The sequence below is a fragment of the Necator americanus genome, chromosome V, assembly GCF_031761385.1.
Source record: "Necator americanus strain Aroian chromosome V, whole genome shotgun sequence".
Classification (NCBI taxonomy): Eukaryota; Metazoa; Nematoda; class Chromadorea; order Rhabditida; family Ancylostomatidae; genus Necator; species Necator americanus.
In genome coordinates this window covers 8,370,636-8,391,053 of record NC_087375.1, presented here as the reverse complement: position 1 = coordinate 8,391,053, position 20,418 = coordinate 8,370,636, and the positions used below count along the sequence as shown (strand labels likewise).

Sequence of the window (20,418 nt, the reverse complement as noted above, 5' to 3'; positions counted from 1 at the left end):
GCTACCCGATGTGTTAAGTCAGTGTTTTTGTCCTTCCAGACAAGTCTGGTACCAATTTGTCGACCCCGGACGGATGAAAGACGTGGTGAGCACTAGGGAGGATTCGAACCTCCGATCAAACGTCCAGGAAGCGGAACCTCTAACCGCTACACTACACCCGCCCAACGGTTGTATGGTTCGGGAAATGAAAACACACGATTTCTCATATACGCGCTTATCTGGAGTTGTGGGGAGGCGAGTTGACCATAATCTTTTCCCCAGACCTACACCCCTTCCCCTAACTTCTCCTGCAAAGATTTCAAGGTCGGAAATTTCGTGGTACGCTGCCGTTAGTTAAGCTGTGTTAACGTGAGACACCCGTGGCTCACCGAGCATCATTATTGCAACAAAGAATTAGTTGTTACTCTCTTTTAGCGGTTTAGTTTGACTTTAAAAACTCTTGATCTCACTCATTTTCAGGTGCCTATGTACCTCCTCCAATCTCTGTTCATACTCCTCATTTTGCGACAAATAGTAGCTAATCGTCGCGTGATACCCATGGAACATCCGCCGGATCTACTCTCCGATAATCCATTCTTGAATTCACAAGCTAGTATGGTTCCAATACCCGAATGGACACCACCCTCAACCACTCTTAATCCATTTTTCGGCGAAAATCCACTACCGCCGCCCTATTTCCCACTAAAAATCGAAGGTGACAACAAGGAGCAATATAAGTTGCCTGGGCTGCCGACGGCAGCAATTGCTGCTCCACCAGCGCCGTTTGTATTTCCACCAACGTTTATACTTCCTGTTCCAAGTATTCCACCTCCCATACCTGTCACATTTCCATCAATCGTTACGAATCCAACAGGAAGCACTTTGGAACCGATCAATATCGATCCAGAGGCTATTATGAATGTGGTGAGTGTTTGGTCACTTTAAGAAAATATTTACATCCAGCAGCTCACGGTTAAAGAGAGATTCCTTGTCGCAGTCTGTATTTGCGGACTAGCTTTGTAGCACGCAAATATAGTCGGGTCGAAACGACATGAAGCACGGACATTTGCGCAAGCGACTGCGCTCAAAGCGGAGCGGTGGAGCGTAGCGGTTGGAATCGTGTAAGGATTCACCTTATCGCCACACACCTCTGCAGTTCGCCATGGTCCCACCTCGATTCCAACCGCTGTCTCCGCCGCACCGCCTCGAGCGCGGCCGTTTGCGCAACGGTCCGTGCTTCATGTCGTTTTGACCCAACTATATCCTTCTACCATATCAATCAATAAAAATCTACTAAATAGAAGAATATGAAGTGTCTTGCTTATTCTTCCAGAAATCTTGATTTTCCCAGAAAGCCGTGTTTTTCCAAAAAGCCTCCCGTCAAAAACTGCAATTTTTCACGAAAAAAAAAACAGTTGAATATGATGAAACTTGTGAAATACTGCCAGCGTTACATCAACATCCACAAGACCTAAATGAATCCTCAGTTCAGCCTGAAATAATCCAACATTGGGGTTATCCAGTTGAAGAACATCAAGTGGTAACCTCAGATGGCTACATACTCACCCTTCATCGAATTCCATGTGGAAAAAGTAAGTGAATTCAGTTTAAGCTTTTTGGAATTTATAAATTTTTTTCATAGGCTTCTTCGAAATATTGGAAATAGCAGGAAAAAAAACTCTATTTTTGATTAATCTGGAAATTATACATATGTGATTATGTGTGCATATGTACACATATTTCTTTCCCATCTTGAATTTCCTCCCTGAAACTCTCAAAATTTCAGAAAACTCGAATTCAACAGCGATTCGACCAGTAGTATTCCTACAACATGGTCTACTTTGCACCAGTTCGATTTGGTTGCTCAATTTACCCCATCAATCTGCTGGTAAGTAATTTTGAATTTGAATTTTCTTCCGCAAATTTTATTTTATGGAATTAAAAAATTTGTGCGCGCTTTTTATTACGCAGAGTGCCGTACGCAGACAGCAGTTATACACTTATGAATTCACTCACTAACTGATTGAAAGCTGAACTTGAAAGTACCATCATCCGTTCAAATATTTTTTCATCCATACTACAATTTTTGTATATTTACTTCTGTTTACTTACAGAATTCTACTAAAAAGTGAAGGACCCTTATTTCTTCTTAAGAGTTTTACTTGGGATATAAATCCGAAAAATAAGAAAGAGTATTACTATGTACGTATGTAGACACAGTAGACTACAAAATCTAATTAAATTCTATCTAATTAATTCCAATTATTCTTTTTAATCTAATCAAAATCTAATTGGTCAAAATTTGTTGATTTTTCTTTTTAACATACATATTTTGCCAGTGATGATCTTGTTTGTTTCCATTTCCTGATCGTTTTCCCCTCGAAATTTTTGAAGGATTAGTTTCCTCTTTTTTCATTTGCTATTAGGAAAATGATATTTTTAATCTTGAAAATTAACATTTGCCCTCCACTCAATCCTTTCCTACGATCATCTCATGTTTATTTACTTGTTTACTTATTTAGACTTTGTTTATTTATTTGTTAACCCCTTTTCTACTCTATTTATTTAAGGCTTCGTCTTCGCTGATCAAGGTTTCGATGTGTGGCTGGGGAATATGCGAGGGAATGTCTACTCTAAGCAGCATGTCACCTTAAGCAGTGATTCGAATGATTTCTGGAAATTCAGGTGAGCATATATCTTCCAGCTGGGACCAACGTTCTTGTTAAAACTTTTTTTCAGTCGCACAACAATCGCATGCACTTAGCGTACCTATAGATTTTCTGATAGCGACATTCACTTTTTCTCAGGAATCCTATCAGAAATTAGTCAAAATGAAAGAAAAACCAGGGGTTTATTCTAACGATGTCAATAAATTTTTCTGGCTGAAGAATGTCTTCGATGAATTTTTTCGAGTTTTTCCACTAAGAAAGGTCTAAGGAAGTTATGGAAAAGGGGAAAAAAAGAAAAAGGAAAATAAAAATAATTGCGAAGTGATTTCAGTTGGGAAGAAATGGCCGAGTATGATCTACCGGCGATGATCGATTACGTTCTTAACGAAACTGATCAATCCTCTTTGTATTACGTTGGACATTCGCAGGGAACGTTGACGATGTTGGCGAAACTCAGCGAGGATCAAAAATTTGCTTCAAAGGTCAGGGGAGTTTTTTTCAAAAATAAAAATTTTATTTTCAAATAATCTTGAATCTGTAATCCCACAAATGAAAAAATATGCTGTATGTATGTAAAAGACATATTATCATATTGTAGTGATACCGTCATTCTTGGGCGGGTGTAGTGTAGCGGTCAGAGGTTCCGCTTCCTGCACGATCGATCGGAGGTTCGAACGCGCCCTAGTGTTCACCAAGTCTTTCATCCCTCCGGGGTCGATAAATTGGTACCAGACTTGTCTGGGAGGATAAAAACACTGACTTGACCCATCGGCTAGCCACCGCAAGTCATTGTATAGGCCAGTTACACGTTCGAGAACCTCAAGCGACTCTGAATTGAAGTGAACATGGGGACGCATTCCAAGCGGATTGACTAGCACTATCCTTTACTTTAACCTTAATATTCTTTAACATTTGCTCTAAAAAGTATATGTTTTTTTTAATTCTTCAGGAATTTTGAAATTAAGGAATTCTTCAGGAAGAAGTTTAATTGTAACCGCTAAACTTCGCATGATATAGCAAAGACATCAACCGTTGATATTTTTGGAATTTTATTGTTCAGAATCTATAAAGATATGAAAGGAAGTCCCAGACGTATCAATTCGCTTGGGATTTCCATTTTTTTGTTTCAATCGAGGGCAAGGGTCCCATTGCGTGGTACTGCAATTCGGAATTGTTGAGGTGTTGAAATGGGTGTTGGCCTATGGAATGAATTGCGGGGCTAACCCATTTATCAGTTCAGTGTTTTTATCTTCCCAAACAGATCTTGTATAATTTATCGGCCCCGAAGGAATGAAAGGTTTGGTTGGCACTAGGGCGGTTTCGAACCATCGATCGATCGTGCAGTCTAGACGGAACCTCTTACCACCGCCGCCTCATAAAGATATATATTAGATACATAATTTTCTATTTCTTTCTTTCTTTTGTATTATTTCTATATAATTTTCTCGTTTCTCCTACCACCTTTTTCTTTAGAAATGGATTTTTTCCCTCAAAATTCCAGATTCGAAAGTTCTTCTCATTGGCACCAGTATCCAGGATGTCCCATGTTAAAGGACTTTTCTTCTACCTTGGAGAGATCTATGAACAATTCAACGTAAGTGTTTGACACATTTTTCCAGCGTTCTACAATACAATGGAGAGTACAGTGTTCTATAATAAGGCTACATATTTGAAATTTATGAATAAAACAGAAAAGAAAACAATTAGGAAAAGAATCATTGTAAAACGAAGATAAGTGATCCTTTTTCAGCTCGTCTATCGACTTTTTGGCGACAACGAATTCCTTTCAAACAATATTTTCACAAGATTATTGACAAACATCATCTGCGATAAATCCGTAAATAATCCATTATGTGAAAATTTCATTTTCTCCGTGAGCGGTCCAAATAGTAATCAATTTAATTCGGTAAGTATCGATCTCATTCTATGTTACTGTATCCGTTAAAACCTATAAAATTACAGTCAAGGATCGGGATCTATCTTGCGCATAATCCAGCTGGGACCTCGTCGAGAAATATGCTTCATTTTGCGCAAATGGTGCACAATAAGCGAATAGAGTCGTTTGATCGAGGGAAAGAGGCGAATATTCGAAGTTATGGAAAGGTAATTTTTCTTCTCGGAAATATAATGTATTTCTTATATTTAGTTTGTTTAGTGTTTATACATTATTTATTTCAGTATTTCTCGTATTTTTTCTCGAAAAATCTTATATTGTTTTGGAAATTCTAAATAGGTTTGGAAATGAAGGATCTTTTCCAATTGGAGGATACCATATAAAAACTTTTTAAATATATGAAGGGTAGGGTAGGGTAGCTATCGTTAATTTTCATTCCAGGTAATTTAAGGAGTACGGTATCCTATTTCTCGCTCAGCAGCCTTTGAAACTATTCTTTTTATCAGACATCTCATGTATCTTCTAGGTGAATTTCATTCAAAATCAAAATAAGTAATTTGTATTATTATATTACACTATTATATTATTATTTACTCAAAATCAAAATAAGTTATAAAAAAATTTCAAAATAAGTAATCAAAATAAATAAGTGTTTTCCGTAGTTATGGTAAGACCAACAGAAAATAGAATGATCGAATAATTGACCAATAAATCATCAAAATCAATTAAAACATTATGGTGGCCGTCTTACGTCTTACCTTGAACTACATAATTCTCAGACAATTACCAGGAGGCTATAGGTGTTCGTTACAGTCGAAGAGTCGATCTACATTGGAAAATTGGTGTCGACCTAGATATATGTGATCAAAACATATAGATATATGTGTTCTGATCACATATATCTAGATATCTATATATCTCAATCACTTCTGAATAACCTCCTCTTGCTAAGTTCCGCATCTTTTGGCAGGTTTGGTCTTGACTGCCGCTTGTCTAGATTGTGGTGGTCAGTCGTTTGAGGATCACGAAAGTTGGTGAAACCTCTTGCTTAAGTTCCCCTGTCAGATTCGCTTTTAGTTCAAACGTGCTCTTTATGCCTTGGGCTAATTCGGCTGTCCGAACGCTGATGTTTCGGTAACTTGACCGATGGTAAGCGCTCTGGATGGGATAGTAGATGTCACGAGAGGATTCTTCACCTTCTGGAGTAGGAGAACGACATGTTTGACATGTAGTACTTGTAATCCGCCGCAGAAAAAGACAGCGCCAGTCCTCTCTGGCAATAAATTGGGTTCCGGTTTCAGTAAAGTTTGTAGTTTCTTTTTGTTCCTAAGATTCTTTGACTCAGACAAAGTGTGTTCCATTTTTTATCTCTTTTATCTGGTGCACCATTGATGTATGTGAATAAATAAATAAATAAATAAATATGATCACAAATATGTATGATCTACAGTATACCGAGCATATACTGTAACCTCGATATATCATATGGAGTTACAAAAAGAAAAACTTCTTAAACCTCGTCAAACCTATACATTTTCCAGAGTGTTCCACCACAATACAACTTAACAAAAGTTCATTGTGACATCTATCTCTTCTATTCGGATTATGATTGGTTGGCAAGCGCTGCGGACGTGGAACAGTTCCTTATTCCCACGCTGCCAAGGGAATCAGTCAAATTTGCCAGGTGATCTTTTTTCAGGCACATACTTCCATATCCATCATATTTTCTGTTGAATTCCTACTTTCCCTTTGTACTTCTTTCCATACTGCCTTTTCATCTTTTGACTACTTTCCTTCCGAGTTTTAAGGATTGCTTCCACTGCTTCGCTGCTCGAAAACTCCTAATATATTTGACTTTCGCAAAATTTTCCTGATCCTACTCTTTGTTATTATTACTCTTTATTATTATTCTCGCCTTTTAAATTTTTTTTTCATTTTTAAAGACCATAATATAATTTTAAAATCCCTCCCTGTTCCAGAAAGTTAGACGAATTCAATCACAATGATTTCTTATGGGGATTACGCGCTCGAAAGGAAATCTACGACCCAATCACAAACATAATAAAAGTCGATTTTCGGCGGTTATCGATCCAACATAACATGAACTCATATTTCAAAAGTAAGTGGATTCTTCTCAAGAGATTAAAATTAGCGAGAGAGAAATTATATTTATCTTTTTACTTCTCATTTATTTTTGAAAAATGGCTTTGAGAAAAGTGATTTGTTCCAGGCTACCCTCATCCAATCAAGACGCTCAACGATGTTTCGGATAAAATAAACGTCAGTAGTATAGAACTAGACTAGTTTTTTTTTTTATTTAAAAAAAAATAATGAGCGGGTTGTACGAATCTTCATGACTTTCCACATTTTTAAAGACATTTTCTGATTTCTGAGTTTACCACTTGATAAATAGTTAAAATTTAGTTCGACTTATCTCTAAGCTTTCATTTGATTCCCGACACATATTTTTGATTTCGTCCCATTTTTTTACGTCTTCCGTAAAAAACACAGTAGATGAATACAAAAGCAATTTTGCACCTTACATTACTGCAAGGATTTGTTTGCTTGTGTACGCAACAAATGAGAGACCATGATTACTACAGAGAGTGCAGACCATAAAACGAAACGTACAAGAGACTATGGGTACAAGAGAGACCGTTATTCAAACAGGATAGTCCGAAAACGTGAGAATAAGTGAGAGGAAAATACTATAAAATGGAACAGTTACTAAAGTAACTTTTCAAAATGTTCACAAATGAATTTCTGAAAAATTCTGAAAAAGAGAATACATACATGAAAAAATGGGACTTTCACTCCGAATCTTCTGAATTTCTACTCTATCTGAACGTAAAATAAATCGATTTAGTGGGGATCTCTATAAAGGACAGGATCTAAAAATTCCAGAGAGCAATCAAAAAGCAATCAAAAAGAGGTAGCATTGCATAAAGGAAAAAAAAACTTGGAGAGCAAACTAATTATGAAGAGCACTGTCCCATGTAGGGCGGTCCGGTAGTTGAAGGAAATGTGCAAAAAAAAAACTTCCCTCAAAAGCAAAAATAAAAAAAGATAAATAAAGGAGTCTGTTAAGTAATAATAGAGAAAGGACGAACCATATGGGGCCCTTCGAGCCCGCATAGTTGAAAAATTTTATGATTTCCTCCACTGTTTCTTCACAGCCTCCATAGAGAGACCATCCGGAAATACATACAAAAATATCCTTGAACGAGAAATGCCCCCCATCATTCATCATTCACAGCTCTATACGAATGTCGGATACTGATCAATTTTCACTTTATATAGTACAATGTATTGGGAAACGGGCAGTTTCCGCAAAAACAAAGCGAAAGAGTAGGGGTGCGAGCTATTCTGGCTCTAAAAAAAGTGTACAAAAAGAGCAAAATATTTATTAGCGACTAGAATAAACATGTATAATGAAAAGGCACGCTGTGAGAGTTATACTTAAACCTTTGTCCGCTCTCTGCAAGTGCACAAATATATGAGCTTATTATTGAGCAATTACGAATCTCTAGCTCAAATATCATTATTACTTTGCTTGCGCCTATTTCTATAATAGAAGACCATCACCGCTTTCGTGAGATAAAATATCAACTTAGCACTGAGGCTTTTAATAGATATAGCTAATTCTAAAGAGGAGAGATACCGGATCAAAATAGATGACTAGATAACGAACGGAAAAAACGAAAAAAAAAAACTATGATACTCTATCTACAAGTAATTCAATTAGGATTTATGACTGCAACAGCTGATCTTCATACTGCTTCACGAAACATTCACCAACCGGGAAGAAGTCCCAGTCTCTGGAAAAGAAAAGAAAATACTTTGCATATCAAATATCAAAAAAATTACCATCCAAAAAAAAATCGAGAATTGAGTGCTAAATGTGCATTGAAATATACATTCTGTCACAAGAAAAATCCGTCCACATAAACTTCGAGAACCCTGACCTACTTAGTGAGATATTACACCATACACGACTTCGAGGACTCATATTCTTTTTTTTTAATTTTCGCTTTGAAAAAAAAAGAAAACTTTTTCCTGCTTATCAGGATGAGGATGATCGAAACCTAAAAATTTTTGTTTTCTGAGTTGTACAATTGTCGTTTCAATTTCAAAAAAAAAAACAATGACAAGAGTAAATAGTACAAAAAAAAACCTCTTTCCAGTGAAAAACGTTAACATCATAATAGAAGAAAAACTCAGAACTCAATCTCGGAAAAAATAAACAATATGTAAAATGGGCAAAAAGAAAAATAAAAATAGAGAAATTTCGACCCTCACCTGTTATCATATTTTTCTCGTACATAGGTCTCCTGACCCGTATATTCAGTGTCATCCTTGTTGACGAGATGTTGCAAGAAAAATCTAAATAAGGATCATAAAAATTATTAGTCCATTGCAAAAGAGAGTGGAAAACAAATTTGTTAAAAACAGTACAATATCTATTTAGTAGAGACTACGTAATCATATGTACTCATATGTAGCAAGAACTGGTTTCTAGCCAGAATTCAGCACTCAAATGTCGAGTCAGGACTAACATTCTCCTACACAAGACAGCAGAGACCAGTTCTCGCGAAGAAATATGGGGATTACAGACCTAGTGTTCCTATAGGGATATTCTGAAGTCTTCATAAAACAACGAAAGAAAACTCACAGATAATTGGCAAAGTTGTGCTCCTTTGTGGTGTGTATTTCGAAGCCTCTGGGCATCCGATCAAATGTCTCTTTGCCAATGTCACAGATGAAACATGACGACTCCAGCTTTTCAGTGGCTGACTCTTGTTGGTCTCGAAGCTCTCCGAATGCGTCAATGATCAAACCTAAATTACCGTACTCTCAGAGAAACATGATAATACTGTGGAATACAACATCTCATCACACAGTACCTTGCATAATAGCTAACAGGATAACAATGACGAAGAAGAAGAAGGAAATGTCGTAGAACATCCTGGGATATTCGAGTTCATCTCCATATGGTGACTCCAACTCATCTCCAATACCTCCTCCAGCCCTTACACCGGCGTAGAAATGGTAGATGAAGCACTGAAACGGGGCAATTATCGTCTCATAACACCATGTTAAGAATAGGTGAATGAAACTGGCATTACCGTAAGCATGTTGTGACATTTACGATCAGGCTCTTCGCCATCTTCACCTTCTTGGACATAGAATTTACGGAAGAAATTGAACGCTATCACAGTGTATAGGTACACTACCACCAATGTCATCATAATTGTAAGGATCAACTGAAAGGAAAAACAAAACACTAAAAAATAATCGACTCATCCCAATAATCGATAATCACCTGTTGTAAGTTGTGCGTTACAGACTGAAGAATTGCTTTTAACATAGGGAATGAGAGCACGACATCGATAAGATGGAACGCGTAGAAGAATGGCGAGATGAAAACGCCACAAGCCGAACAAAGAAGATAGCCAACACGGTAGAGAAACTGGCCGTTTGTAAGGATCACACCGATCCAAAGCCAGCATGTGTACCTTAATTATCAAAAGATAACATAAGATGTGAAATAGTGCATGGCAGGTAGCCCTTCCTAACAGTAAAGACGAAGATAATGAATAATTGACATTAAAAGTATCTATGAGGGAAGAATAAAGAGTAATTCCCACCTGTAATCGAAGCTGTTATCACCTGAAGTCTTTTCCTCTCCGAGTATAGACGACAACGTTTCCTCATCTACCTGCAAACAAAGATTTCGGAAGAGGGAAAGAAAAAAGAAGAATATCAGGGAAACTTACCTGGTCTTTGAACTTCTGCCTAGTCTTTCTCCTCACAAATTTGTCCCAGTACATCATTGGGAACGATTTCGAGCTGATAACAATCCGATCGAGGTACCTGTCAAGAAAAGTCATTCCTTGCAGCTTAAACAAGACTCAAAACCATTAATTTCCCTCAAAAAAAAAGCAAACGAACACTGTAAACATTCAGTTAAAACACTCTGAGCTGAACTAAAACCTCAGGTAACTAAACTTGCATAAACAAAAGGAAATTCTCGAAACAATAGCAGATGAATAAAAAAAGAAGAAGTTTGTTCACTTCTTGGATGTTCATGTAATAGATTAACAAAGTCATTATGGAATTATTATAAGAATTTTGGGGGTAGTGTGCCTGCGAGGCTTTTTAGATGGAACTCTTTATTTACCTGATGTTTCGGCTTTTTCGCCGTCTTCAGAGGCCTAAATAGAGGATGACTGGAGAAATGCTACGTTTATCCCGTCAAGTGCCACACTACCCTGGGTCAGTGTTTCGATAGTCGTTCGGGGTAGTGAAAACAGAAACCTATCTACATTGAAATTAGTCTTACGAGTTGTTCCACCGGATGTGGCGCGACTGGTAGCACGCACTTATCACTCAGTGTACCAGCGAATGAGTATTGCTGCGGGTATAGATATAGAGTATAGATGCGTGCGTGTATAGAGTATAGATCACCAGCGACCTTCGTTTTTAACAGTTTGATAACACCACTAGGAAAGCAGACATGAGGCCCACAACGGAAACGATTATGATGCGAAATGCGTTGTACTGGCTCACGAAACAGAAATACCGGCAAGGAAGACGTTGGAGGCGTTTTGGATTCTTAAAAGAAACCCTTCAATGAATAATAGGAATGAATGCTTATCGATAACGAATGAGTTCTTGCCACTTGTACCGCTCTGTGACCTATAACCGCCTGATATTCTGTGTATAGATCAAATTATCTATTTCGCCAGTCGCGCCACACCCGGTGGAGCAACACGTAAGACTACTTTCAATGTAGATACGTTTCTGTTTTCACTACCCTAAACGATTATCGAAACACTGACCCAGGGTAGTGTGGCAACTGACGGGATAAACGTAGCATTGCTCCAGTCATCCTCTATTTAGGCTCTAAAAAGCCGAAACGTCAGGCAAATAAAGAGTTCCATCTAAAAAACCTCGCAGGCACACTATCACAAAACATAGACAGAATATGTCGACGTTTCAAGACAAGAGAACATTCGAACTATTATAAGAGTCTTTATGCAGAATCCAGAGAAGAAGCATACCACAATAAGGTGTCAATGACACCACTTTCTTCATTATCCTCTTCGGTAATCCAGCATCCGTCGAACATCAATCGTCGTGCCACTTCTTTTTCACGTTTGAATGTGATTAGTGGGATCTGAAGATCAAGAAACAAAACTCTATGTATTTTCATTGTACTGCTCCACAATGTCTATCCTTAGAGTGAACTGTAAAAAGATTCTGCATCATTACATGCTCACCTTAAGCTGATAGAACGAAACCAACAACGCGAATGAAGTGGACAGATGTAGCACACTAATCCAGTATAAGATCTGTAACAAAGGATTATTTTGGGAATTGATATTTGCCACCACTATGATTTGGATCCAATGAAACGACGTACTTGAGAGAGAACCCATCCAGTGACTTCGTAATCGATGTACGGTAACATCATTCCAGTAATATACACTGACTCAGAAATTGCATCATCATCATCATCACCATCGTTTGCTTCTAAAATGAAGCGCTTAAGAACAGAACGCAAGTGCAATGAATTGGACACAAAAGATTTCTTTGGATTAAAAATTAATACGATAAATTTCGCAAACAGTCGTTTCTTTCATAGAAGACAAGAAGCGAAAAGGTTCCTTAAAGGCAACATGCCACGAATCTGACGTAGGTGAGGAATCCGCGGGGGAAGTTAGAGAAGGGGTTGTAGATTTTGCGGGATCAGGGGTAGTTTGGCTCACCTCTCCCTAATCGTCCTTAAAAAAAGGCGTGGGAAACGCTTTAGTTCCTACGAGGAACGTTAAAACGCTCCTATAGTATATTATCTTGTCCCCTCTGCAACCTACTCGTAGGTTTCACTTGGATGGGCAGTCGAGGACAACTTACTGGCTCTCGACTGCTGCCCAGCTGGATGCGGCGCGAGCTAGGGAGAGATGAGTGGAACCGCACCTGACTCCGAAATCTATAACCCCATCTCTAGCTTGTCCAGTGGTTTCCTTCACCACGTTAGATTCGTGGAATGCTCGCTTTAAGGGTCGATAATCACCAATATCATGTAAAAGTGAACGTGTCACCAAGTGTCGATTGTATACACAAATCTACAGTATAGTTCCCTAACCTGGTGCATCTATATGTTTGATGTCAACTCGGTGGAACAACAATATAACATTGATGAAAAATGCAAGGTATAACGTAGTCTTCTCGATGGTTTTGAAGTTACGAGCAAGCATATTCTGGAAAACAAATATTTTACCATGCACTAGTGATAAGTCTCCTAACTAATGAAACGATAAAAGTTACAAGTATTGATCCGCGGCTGCGTCCGATGTTCTGCTCGGCAATCTTCGGTTCGTAAGCGACAGAAGCGACATCCTCATCCGATACAGCAACAGCAACTTGTGGAGCACCGATCGACTCATATAAGCTAAATAATTGTTTTCACTATTGATAAATTAATAATCCACGCTGCGAATGACTGAAATATTACCTTGGTGGTTTATGGACGCTTCCTGGTGGAGTCGGCGGATGAGATGTGGCTGAGGTTGGGGAAGTGGTTTCCTCCGATGTTGCTTCCTCGGTGATGATTTCAGGAATACCGTTATGATTTCCTGTTGGTAGTTGCTCCGCAGCTACTCCGAATGCTTCTACACCGATATGAGAGTGATGGAATTCAGGCAAGATTGGATGACCATAGATAGGAGTGTGATGCAACCTGGGAGAGAAATTATGGTGAAAAGGAGTGGAGTTCGTGACTGACCACTACTAGCGGTATATTGCCTGTATAAGAAATTTCATACAATATACATTTTCGCTCTTTCTAAGCCTACTCTTAATGATTTCATAGGTTAATAGCAAAATTCAATTCGTGTCGGGTGGGAGGATCATCTTAAGAAGTTACCTCAACACCACACCTACAAAAACTCCTATCTTCGAACTCCGTGTCTCACTCTTTTTCCGACCGTGGATTATTTCATTTAAAAGACTACAGAAGTTATCAAAACTCTCTGAACTCACTCGTTTTGTTCATCCTTATCCCCTCCCTCATATTCGCTATCCGGCGTGGTGAGATAGTATGCAAATCGGAACAATGTCATCAGTAACAGGTATGCGCAGTATCCTAGCGCTTTTCCGCAGTGGAACAATAGAACAACGATTGCCCAAAGTAGCTGCATCCAGGTCATTTGCCTGTGAAAGGAAAGGATATACGGTAAAATAACAATCAAAGCTGTTATTTTGGAATGTTAGCGAACAACTTACCTCACTTTCCCGGTAATGCTCTTGAAAGCCTGTTTCACATTCTCAGGTCGCAACGCCGAGGCTGCATTGATTCCGTACTTATATCCGCTCTTGAAGGTTTCTGACAGTTGCCTAAGAACATATAATTTCAAATGACTTTTAATTGAAATCTACAGTACGTTGTCATCCAAGAATGAAAATTCTCCAGCACTCACTCTCCTGCGCTGTTTTGTTGTAGGAAATAGTCTCTCTGCTTCATTGCTCGCTCCATTTTCGAATCACTGTCACCAGATGATATTTCGGCAGCGTGTTGCATTTCAAAGATAGTGTCCTTAATATATAAAGATGAGTAAGAAATGGCATAAATATTCAACAAAACACCATACCTCACAGAAATTGATGAAAGCTTCCAGTTTCCCTTGATCTCCACCATCATCTTGAAGTACATTGAAGAGGAAAGAATTCTTTGAATCACTAAATTGTTAACCGAATATAATATATTATAGTTCAGTACTTCCCATTAATAAGCAAAATACAAAAAGAATGTAGTAAGGTTGAAGTGATAGCATAAACTTTCGTGAAACGCAAAGTGAATTTGATTGTTTTCAAGGCAACATCCAACAAAAAAAAAAGAAAAATACTGATCACACCAGCAATATGAGCACATGCTAGAATTATCACAATGTTAAAAACATATGAAGCTCAGTTCTAGAGAATAATCAAACGATGTAAATTCCAGAGAATGTAAAGAACTAACCGAATTTGTTGTTTACCCCATTGTTCAAGCCACGACTCCTGAATCTCGAAATAGATCTTCTCTACCCGTTTACTTGACCCCATGATTTCGATCCTACCCAAAAACGGATCGAAATACTCGAGCAGAGTGTGAGCCTGAAACATCGAGTCAAAATTAGTGGTGAAGTGGAACAAAAAGAAAAAAAACGTAAGAAGTTGGAGAGAAGGAGTCTAAAACAAGTCTACATACAAAACCAATGAAATTTGTAATCATCTCATATTGTCGACAACCAAAAGAATGGTGAATTCAAGAGCAAGAGAGTTAAGAAAAAGAATCTCGTAAGGGAAAAATCGCAACTATTGACAGTCGAATTGGTTAATTAACAAAGTGACACAGTTAGCTTGGATTTAAGGACCCACTCACCTTCTCAATAATCTTTTCCAGCCTTGGATCATTAGTGATATGTTCCTTAAGATTTGTTAACAACACAGCCAAGTTGAAGCCAATATCTCGAGCAGGGTTGTGGAACCTTTCCGTGAATTCCATGTAATCCACCTTTCCATCATTGTTCACGTCAGTACACATCATTAAGTAGGTGATGTCTTCTCTGTAATGTAATGGAAGTTTAGGTAACAAGTATAAATTGGAAATGAAAATGGAGGAGTAACATAAGTATTGAAAATAAACGATTCAGAAAAACATACACTGTGTACATCTTTTGACTCTCCATAGCTCTCTGGAACTCTTTCGGACTTATCCAACCATCGCGATTGGTATCAAAGTCCTGAAAGCAAACCCATCTTGGTCGATGCAATATGCACCAACAGTATACAGAAATTGTACCTGGAAAGCCTGTGAAGTTGTGAGATCTTTAAGCTTCAAGAACATATCCGAGAATTTTAGGATCTTTTCGACAGACGGTTGGGACTCTACTAACGCGTCTACCATCTGTTTCCCAATAGGTCCATTGAGCACATTTCCTGAGAAGAATTTTTATCAATGACTAAATAATTATTGACAGAATACTTTGCAAACCTTCAAGCATGGACAGCATTAGTACGATCATGTCCTTCTGAAGATTGAGAAATTCTCTCAAAAGTTCAAGTTGAGTCGAATTCCGATAAAGTTTCTCCATCATATGCGCAAATAGGAAGAAGAAACCGTTAATGGCATCCCAAAGACGTGAGTTTGCCAGAGTCATCTGGTTGCCCACGCACGGTCCCTAAACGAAAAAGAATTTCGACTAAATTAAACGTCGAGAAAACAAAGGAATGGAAAATATTGAAAAAAATCAAGCTAGGTGCATAAATACTGAAGAATAAGAGCGAGATCAACGCTAAATATAGTTAAGACACAAAAATAGTGAAAAACCCAAGATTTCCAATAGCGACAAAATCGCTCACTTGAATGCTTTCAGTAAGTGTATTGAATACTTGACTGCAGACTTGAATCGCTCTGAGGAAATACTCTTTACCGCCTTCGTCGATCACCTCCTGAAAAAAAAATCATGTAAAAATTTCAATGCCATAACGGTTGAAAGAAAAAGATTTTAACACGCCAAGATGTATAGAAAACGATAGCTGCCAGAAGCCTTATGGTTATGGAACAATACGTCATTTTTTTGCGCATCGGAGTTCGTACCCCAAATTAGAATCACTTTCACAATAGCAACAGTACAAAACAAAAGCAAAACGTTGACAGATGTGGGAAAGTGACCATGATTACTCAAAATCAGAATAATTCACGCTTCCTGGTCACCATGGCGCGTACTTACGAAACACATTCCTATTCAAAAAGAAAAAAAATCAGAAAAAAAAACTCAGCTCAGGAAAAAATTCAACTCACTTTGCTGGAATAATGCCAGTAGAAGTCCATTACAGACTCCTGAAGTCTCAACAGGTAGTCGACAGTGCAGTTGATAAGATTTACACTGGTAGTATGCCCAGGTTGTGTGCGAAGATAGTTTTGGAAATCTATAACATCAAGAATTACTTAATTTTTACTAAAAGACTAGTTAGTTCTCAATATCTGAGAGCTAACTGACCCAGATTATGGCCTTCGCATGTGAGTTGCAAGAATCGGAACAACGAGCATGTGAAATCTGCATCGTTGAGGTTCTGATTGTCGCCTGCAGCTAGCTCCGCCCCCATTCCAAGACCTTCAGCCTAGAAAGGAGAAGTCTCTTCTATATTGACTCGCGGTTCTATACAAACATGCTTCTTACTTTGATCTGACGTTCGAACATTTCCAAGTTCAAAACTGAACACTTGTTCATGAGGCCGGCAACAGAGGTGAAGAATCGAACATCTTTTTTCAATTGTAGATATTCGATCAACATCTGAAAATGTTCAAAAAATGAAGATCTGTTATATCAATTTCCGCTAAGTTGAAATCATACAAAGAAAATATAGCAACCGAAGTTTGTCTGCGCTTTTCAATAAGAAACGTAAATAAAAAGTAACAACATGAAATTCTGTAAGTAAAGTTTCAGAGTTTTTAATTGTTGCCAAACTTTAACATTTGGAAACCTTTACATACCCGCTGAATATCCACATTTCCTCCGGAAAGAAGATGAATGCCAAGTTCTAGCGTTTTAGCGACCATATCATTGGGTTCCCCATTACTTGCTGACAGATACATGAGGCACATAATAGCTGCACCGCGATCGGCAAGAATTCCTTGTTCGGCGCGAAGCGCTTGTGATTGTTCTTCTTTTTGCTGAAAAAAGCGACAAGGACTAATGTGTCCATAGGACAAATATTAAATCAGTGATAAAAACAGTAAAGAAAAGACTCGTCAAGCCTGTGTGCGAAATTAATGAGGAAAAAGTAAGAGAACTAAACATGAACCGCTTACTGCTTGGTCGATTTCCGCATCTTCGCCGTCATCACCATCTTCTTCTTCGATGTGGATAGATTGAGCCATAACATCGGCAAAGCGGATGTACCTATAAACAAAAGATAATTCCGGTGTATCGCACATTTTTAGAGCAACTTGATAACTCAACAGAAATCATAGAGCCTCAGACAGTTAACTTTTACTCCCGAACAAAGAATAGGCTACACACGATGCTGTCGCTAATTCACCCCGTTTTTATTGAACATACTGAGAAAGTAACTGCACGAATCATGCGCATTATTGAAGAGTTGCTAAAGAAAATAGGTAAATGCAAATTTACCTACTTTTTGTCTTGTTTGCCTACTTTTCAACATACATTACTGATAAAAGCAAAGGACACATCCAGATTTACGATGAATAAAATGTTCCTTTGCTTGAGGAGCATTATCTAATGATGTCAAGCTGTCGAGATCAACGTAAGAATAAGAGGAACTTTAAATTCTTACATCTCATCGCCGTTCAGTATTGAAAATCATAGTAAATTATTCGAATAATTACAGTTGACTGAACTTGGTTGTTTTTAAGGTCTTTTACAAGTTTTCAGTAAGGAAATATCTATGAAACATATCTGCAAACACAAAAGTAAATGAAAAAGTAAAAGAAGTAAAAAGTACAAAAAAGTAAATGCTCACAAAGTGTCGTCGTGAATTGGCTGCGCTTGACTCTCCTCACTGGTGGCAGCACGTTGGAAGCATTGGATCAATTGTTTTAATGGGTCAGGACATCTAATAAAAAGAGATCGTTAGGGCTACTGACTCTAGATTAAGACTTAGAATGGCTGTAGTTATTCAAGAAAATTACTCGTTTTCCCGATTTTCCTCCGTAATGAGAACTCCCTCCTCCAGAACCACCTCGACACGAGGTGTTTCGTCTTCCTCCAATCCGCTCTAAACGGAAATTTTCGACTTCAGACAGATATAACTCATGACGAATTAATAAATTAATACAAACGTAAAACCTAGGAAAATATCGAAAATGTAAATATTTCAACATAAATGAAGACTTGTAAATACAAGAAAAAACCATTTCATTTACAAAAATTGCAACTATACCTTTACCATCCACAAAAAACTTACTACTAATTCGGAAATCAATTTATCCTGTCCAACGTCTTCCTCATTGAGCCACAGGCAGGAGAATGCTGGCAAAAAGAAATTGATGCCACGATGTCTAAATGTCATAAGATGAATTAAATTATAACCGAAGTATGGAATAACAAGAGTTACGTCGTTAGAAAGAAGTAACATAACAAGCATATAAAGCATCATGTCACTCAGAAGTATCAACAGCAATACTATGATACATGCGTTAGTTAAAGAAATATAACTCGGAATTAAGAAAACACACACACACATCGTTACACACAAAGGGCACATAATGTACTGAGTTCGAAAAACGTTGCACAGAGAACATTAATCTGTTGATGCTAGCAGAGGAATTCCGATGCAGCGCAGGTGTTCCTGGTTCTCTTTCAAAATTTGGATTAGAACCAATTTTGTAGGCTATAGCACTCATTTTATTACACAAATTTGGAGCACTTTTTTGAAAGTAAACGGCAGTAAATATTTTAGTAGCGAAAATATACGTTTCAACATGTTGTTCGGACAACTATATACACAGGAAGATTCTATGATCTTTCGAAAAGAGGTGTGAAATGAAGGGTAACAATTACGTTTGATAGCATCGAAAAAGAAATAGACGGCTATACAATCAAAAAAAAGAGAAGTAATAAAGCAGGGAGAGGAAAAGACAGAGATAAAAACAGATACAGATTCGCTGCATTAAAAGTACAGGGAGTATCGTAAAAGAAAAAAAGAAGTGTTCCCGGATTTCAGTTACTAAGCGAAAGATACTAGACTACATGTATTTAGAAGCGAACCTCGCTCTATAGCCAAGAGAATACCCTCAAGCGTCCTTCAAGATCAATCAAGAGGAAACAAAAAGTACAGAGAGCGCCGTAAAAGATTTGGCATAACAAAAACAAAAGGTTTCCTTTGTAGGTGGGAATATGTGGCAATAGTCAGGCTTAGACCACGTGAAACCCGGTGCGGTTGGGGAGAAAATGGTGTTCGGGGGTGGGGAATCAGTGGTGCCCTTATTTCTGGACGCTCTATCTTACATTTTTCTCTTAGTAACTTTAGCTTACATTGTTAGAGATCCTCTCTGACTAATGATCTGGTCATAGGGACCCGGTTGATTTAGTTGTTTACTTCCAGAAATAAGGGCGCCACTAAGTGCCCCTCCAACTACATGTTACCTTGGTTCAGCAACTGCGATCGAGGTGGGACCCTCGCTTGCGGCGATCGAACTGGGGAGATGAGTACACTTTGAGCGCGGCCGCTTCCGTGATTGCACCGAGCTTCAGGTTTTGACCCGACTATAGGTAAGGTACGTGGAAGTTATACAATTTTAGTGCCAACTCAATAAACTCAGACGGGGATCCGTCCATAGGGTTCGCCATATTGGTCACGAAATTACTTTTAGCGAAAAAAGCTGCGAGTGGATGTGGTGTAGTTGTTATTTGTCAAATAACGCTACAGAAAGTAAATGATATACGCCATTAACACCCACCTCTCGACCCTATAGAGATGAGAGGCCGTAATCAATGATATGGCCATTCTCTTACGCTGTAGTGTCAATACCTTCTTCCATTTATCTTCTTTTTCCGTACGACTTGTCACCTACCAACAACATTATTAAGAGCAGAGAGAAGAAGAATCTGAGCAGAAGGGAAGGAAGCTAGTGAGCAAAGCGCAGAATCGTACGTAAGGATCGTATCGATGACGGTCTTAGACGCCCTCCAGCCCTACTTTGCCGCCGCACATTCACACGGTTAATAGAACTTATTTATGTAATTACACAGCACACACATGCATATATCACTCATGCATAGACGTGCTAAAAGACGCATAGAGAGGTTTGCATATGTATGGGCATTCCAGTTCCTACCTCGGTATCCCATATAGCGGCACCAT

At 38.3% G+C, this 20,418-nt stretch overlaps 2 protein-coding genes across 3 annotated transcripts; one reads left to right on the top strand and one right to left on the bottom strand.

Moving 5' to 3' along the window:
* Positions 1-465: 465 nt before the first annotated feature.
* On the top strand, positions 466-6,846 carry RB195_013291 (uncharacterized protein; the record flags this gene model as incomplete). 2 transcript variants are annotated; one of them, XM_064203040.1, is made up of 11 exons in its annotated part: positions 466-903; positions 1,472-1,571; positions 1,766-1,867; positions 2,550-2,664; positions 2,980-3,130; positions 4,150-4,242; positions 4,399-4,554; positions 4,611-4,751; positions 6,084-6,226; positions 6,522-6,661; positions 6,773-6,846. In XM_064203040.1, 11 exons carry the CDS (start codon positions 466-468, stop codon positions 6,844-6,846), a joined length of 1,653 nt encoding a protein of 550 aa, XP_064058921.1. The 2 variants fall into 2 exon arrangements, with proteins under 2 accessions (XP_064058921.1, XP_064058922.1); XM_064203041.1 differs by lacking the exon at positions 1,766-1,867 and having other exon boundaries at positions 538-903.
* Positions 6,847-8,290: 1,444 nt separating this feature from the next.
* Positions 8,291-20,418, bottom strand: RB195_013290 (uncharacterized protein; the record flags this gene model as incomplete). The annotated part of the gene is made up of 33 exons (XM_064203039.1): positions 8,291-8,360; positions 8,842-8,925; positions 9,215-9,380; positions 9,447-9,603; positions 9,669-9,806; positions 9,866-10,058; positions 10,191-10,261; positions 10,320-10,416; positions 11,607-11,722; positions 11,826-11,897; positions 11,969-12,078; positions 12,692-12,806; positions 12,874-12,997; positions 13,061-13,285; positions 13,588-13,758; positions 13,831-13,941; positions 14,025-14,140; positions 14,196-14,283; positions 14,567-14,700; positions 14,969-15,152; positions 15,250-15,329; positions 15,389-15,525; positions 15,581-15,767; positions 15,949-16,038; positions 16,391-16,518; positions 16,590-16,710; positions 16,770-16,883; positions 17,084-17,263; positions 17,402-17,492; positions 18,076-18,168; positions 18,245-18,330; positions 18,520-18,613; positions 20,393-20,418. 33 exons carry the CDS (start codon positions 20,416-20,418, stop codon positions 8,291-8,293), a joined length of 3,969 nt encoding a protein of 1,322 aa, XP_064058920.1.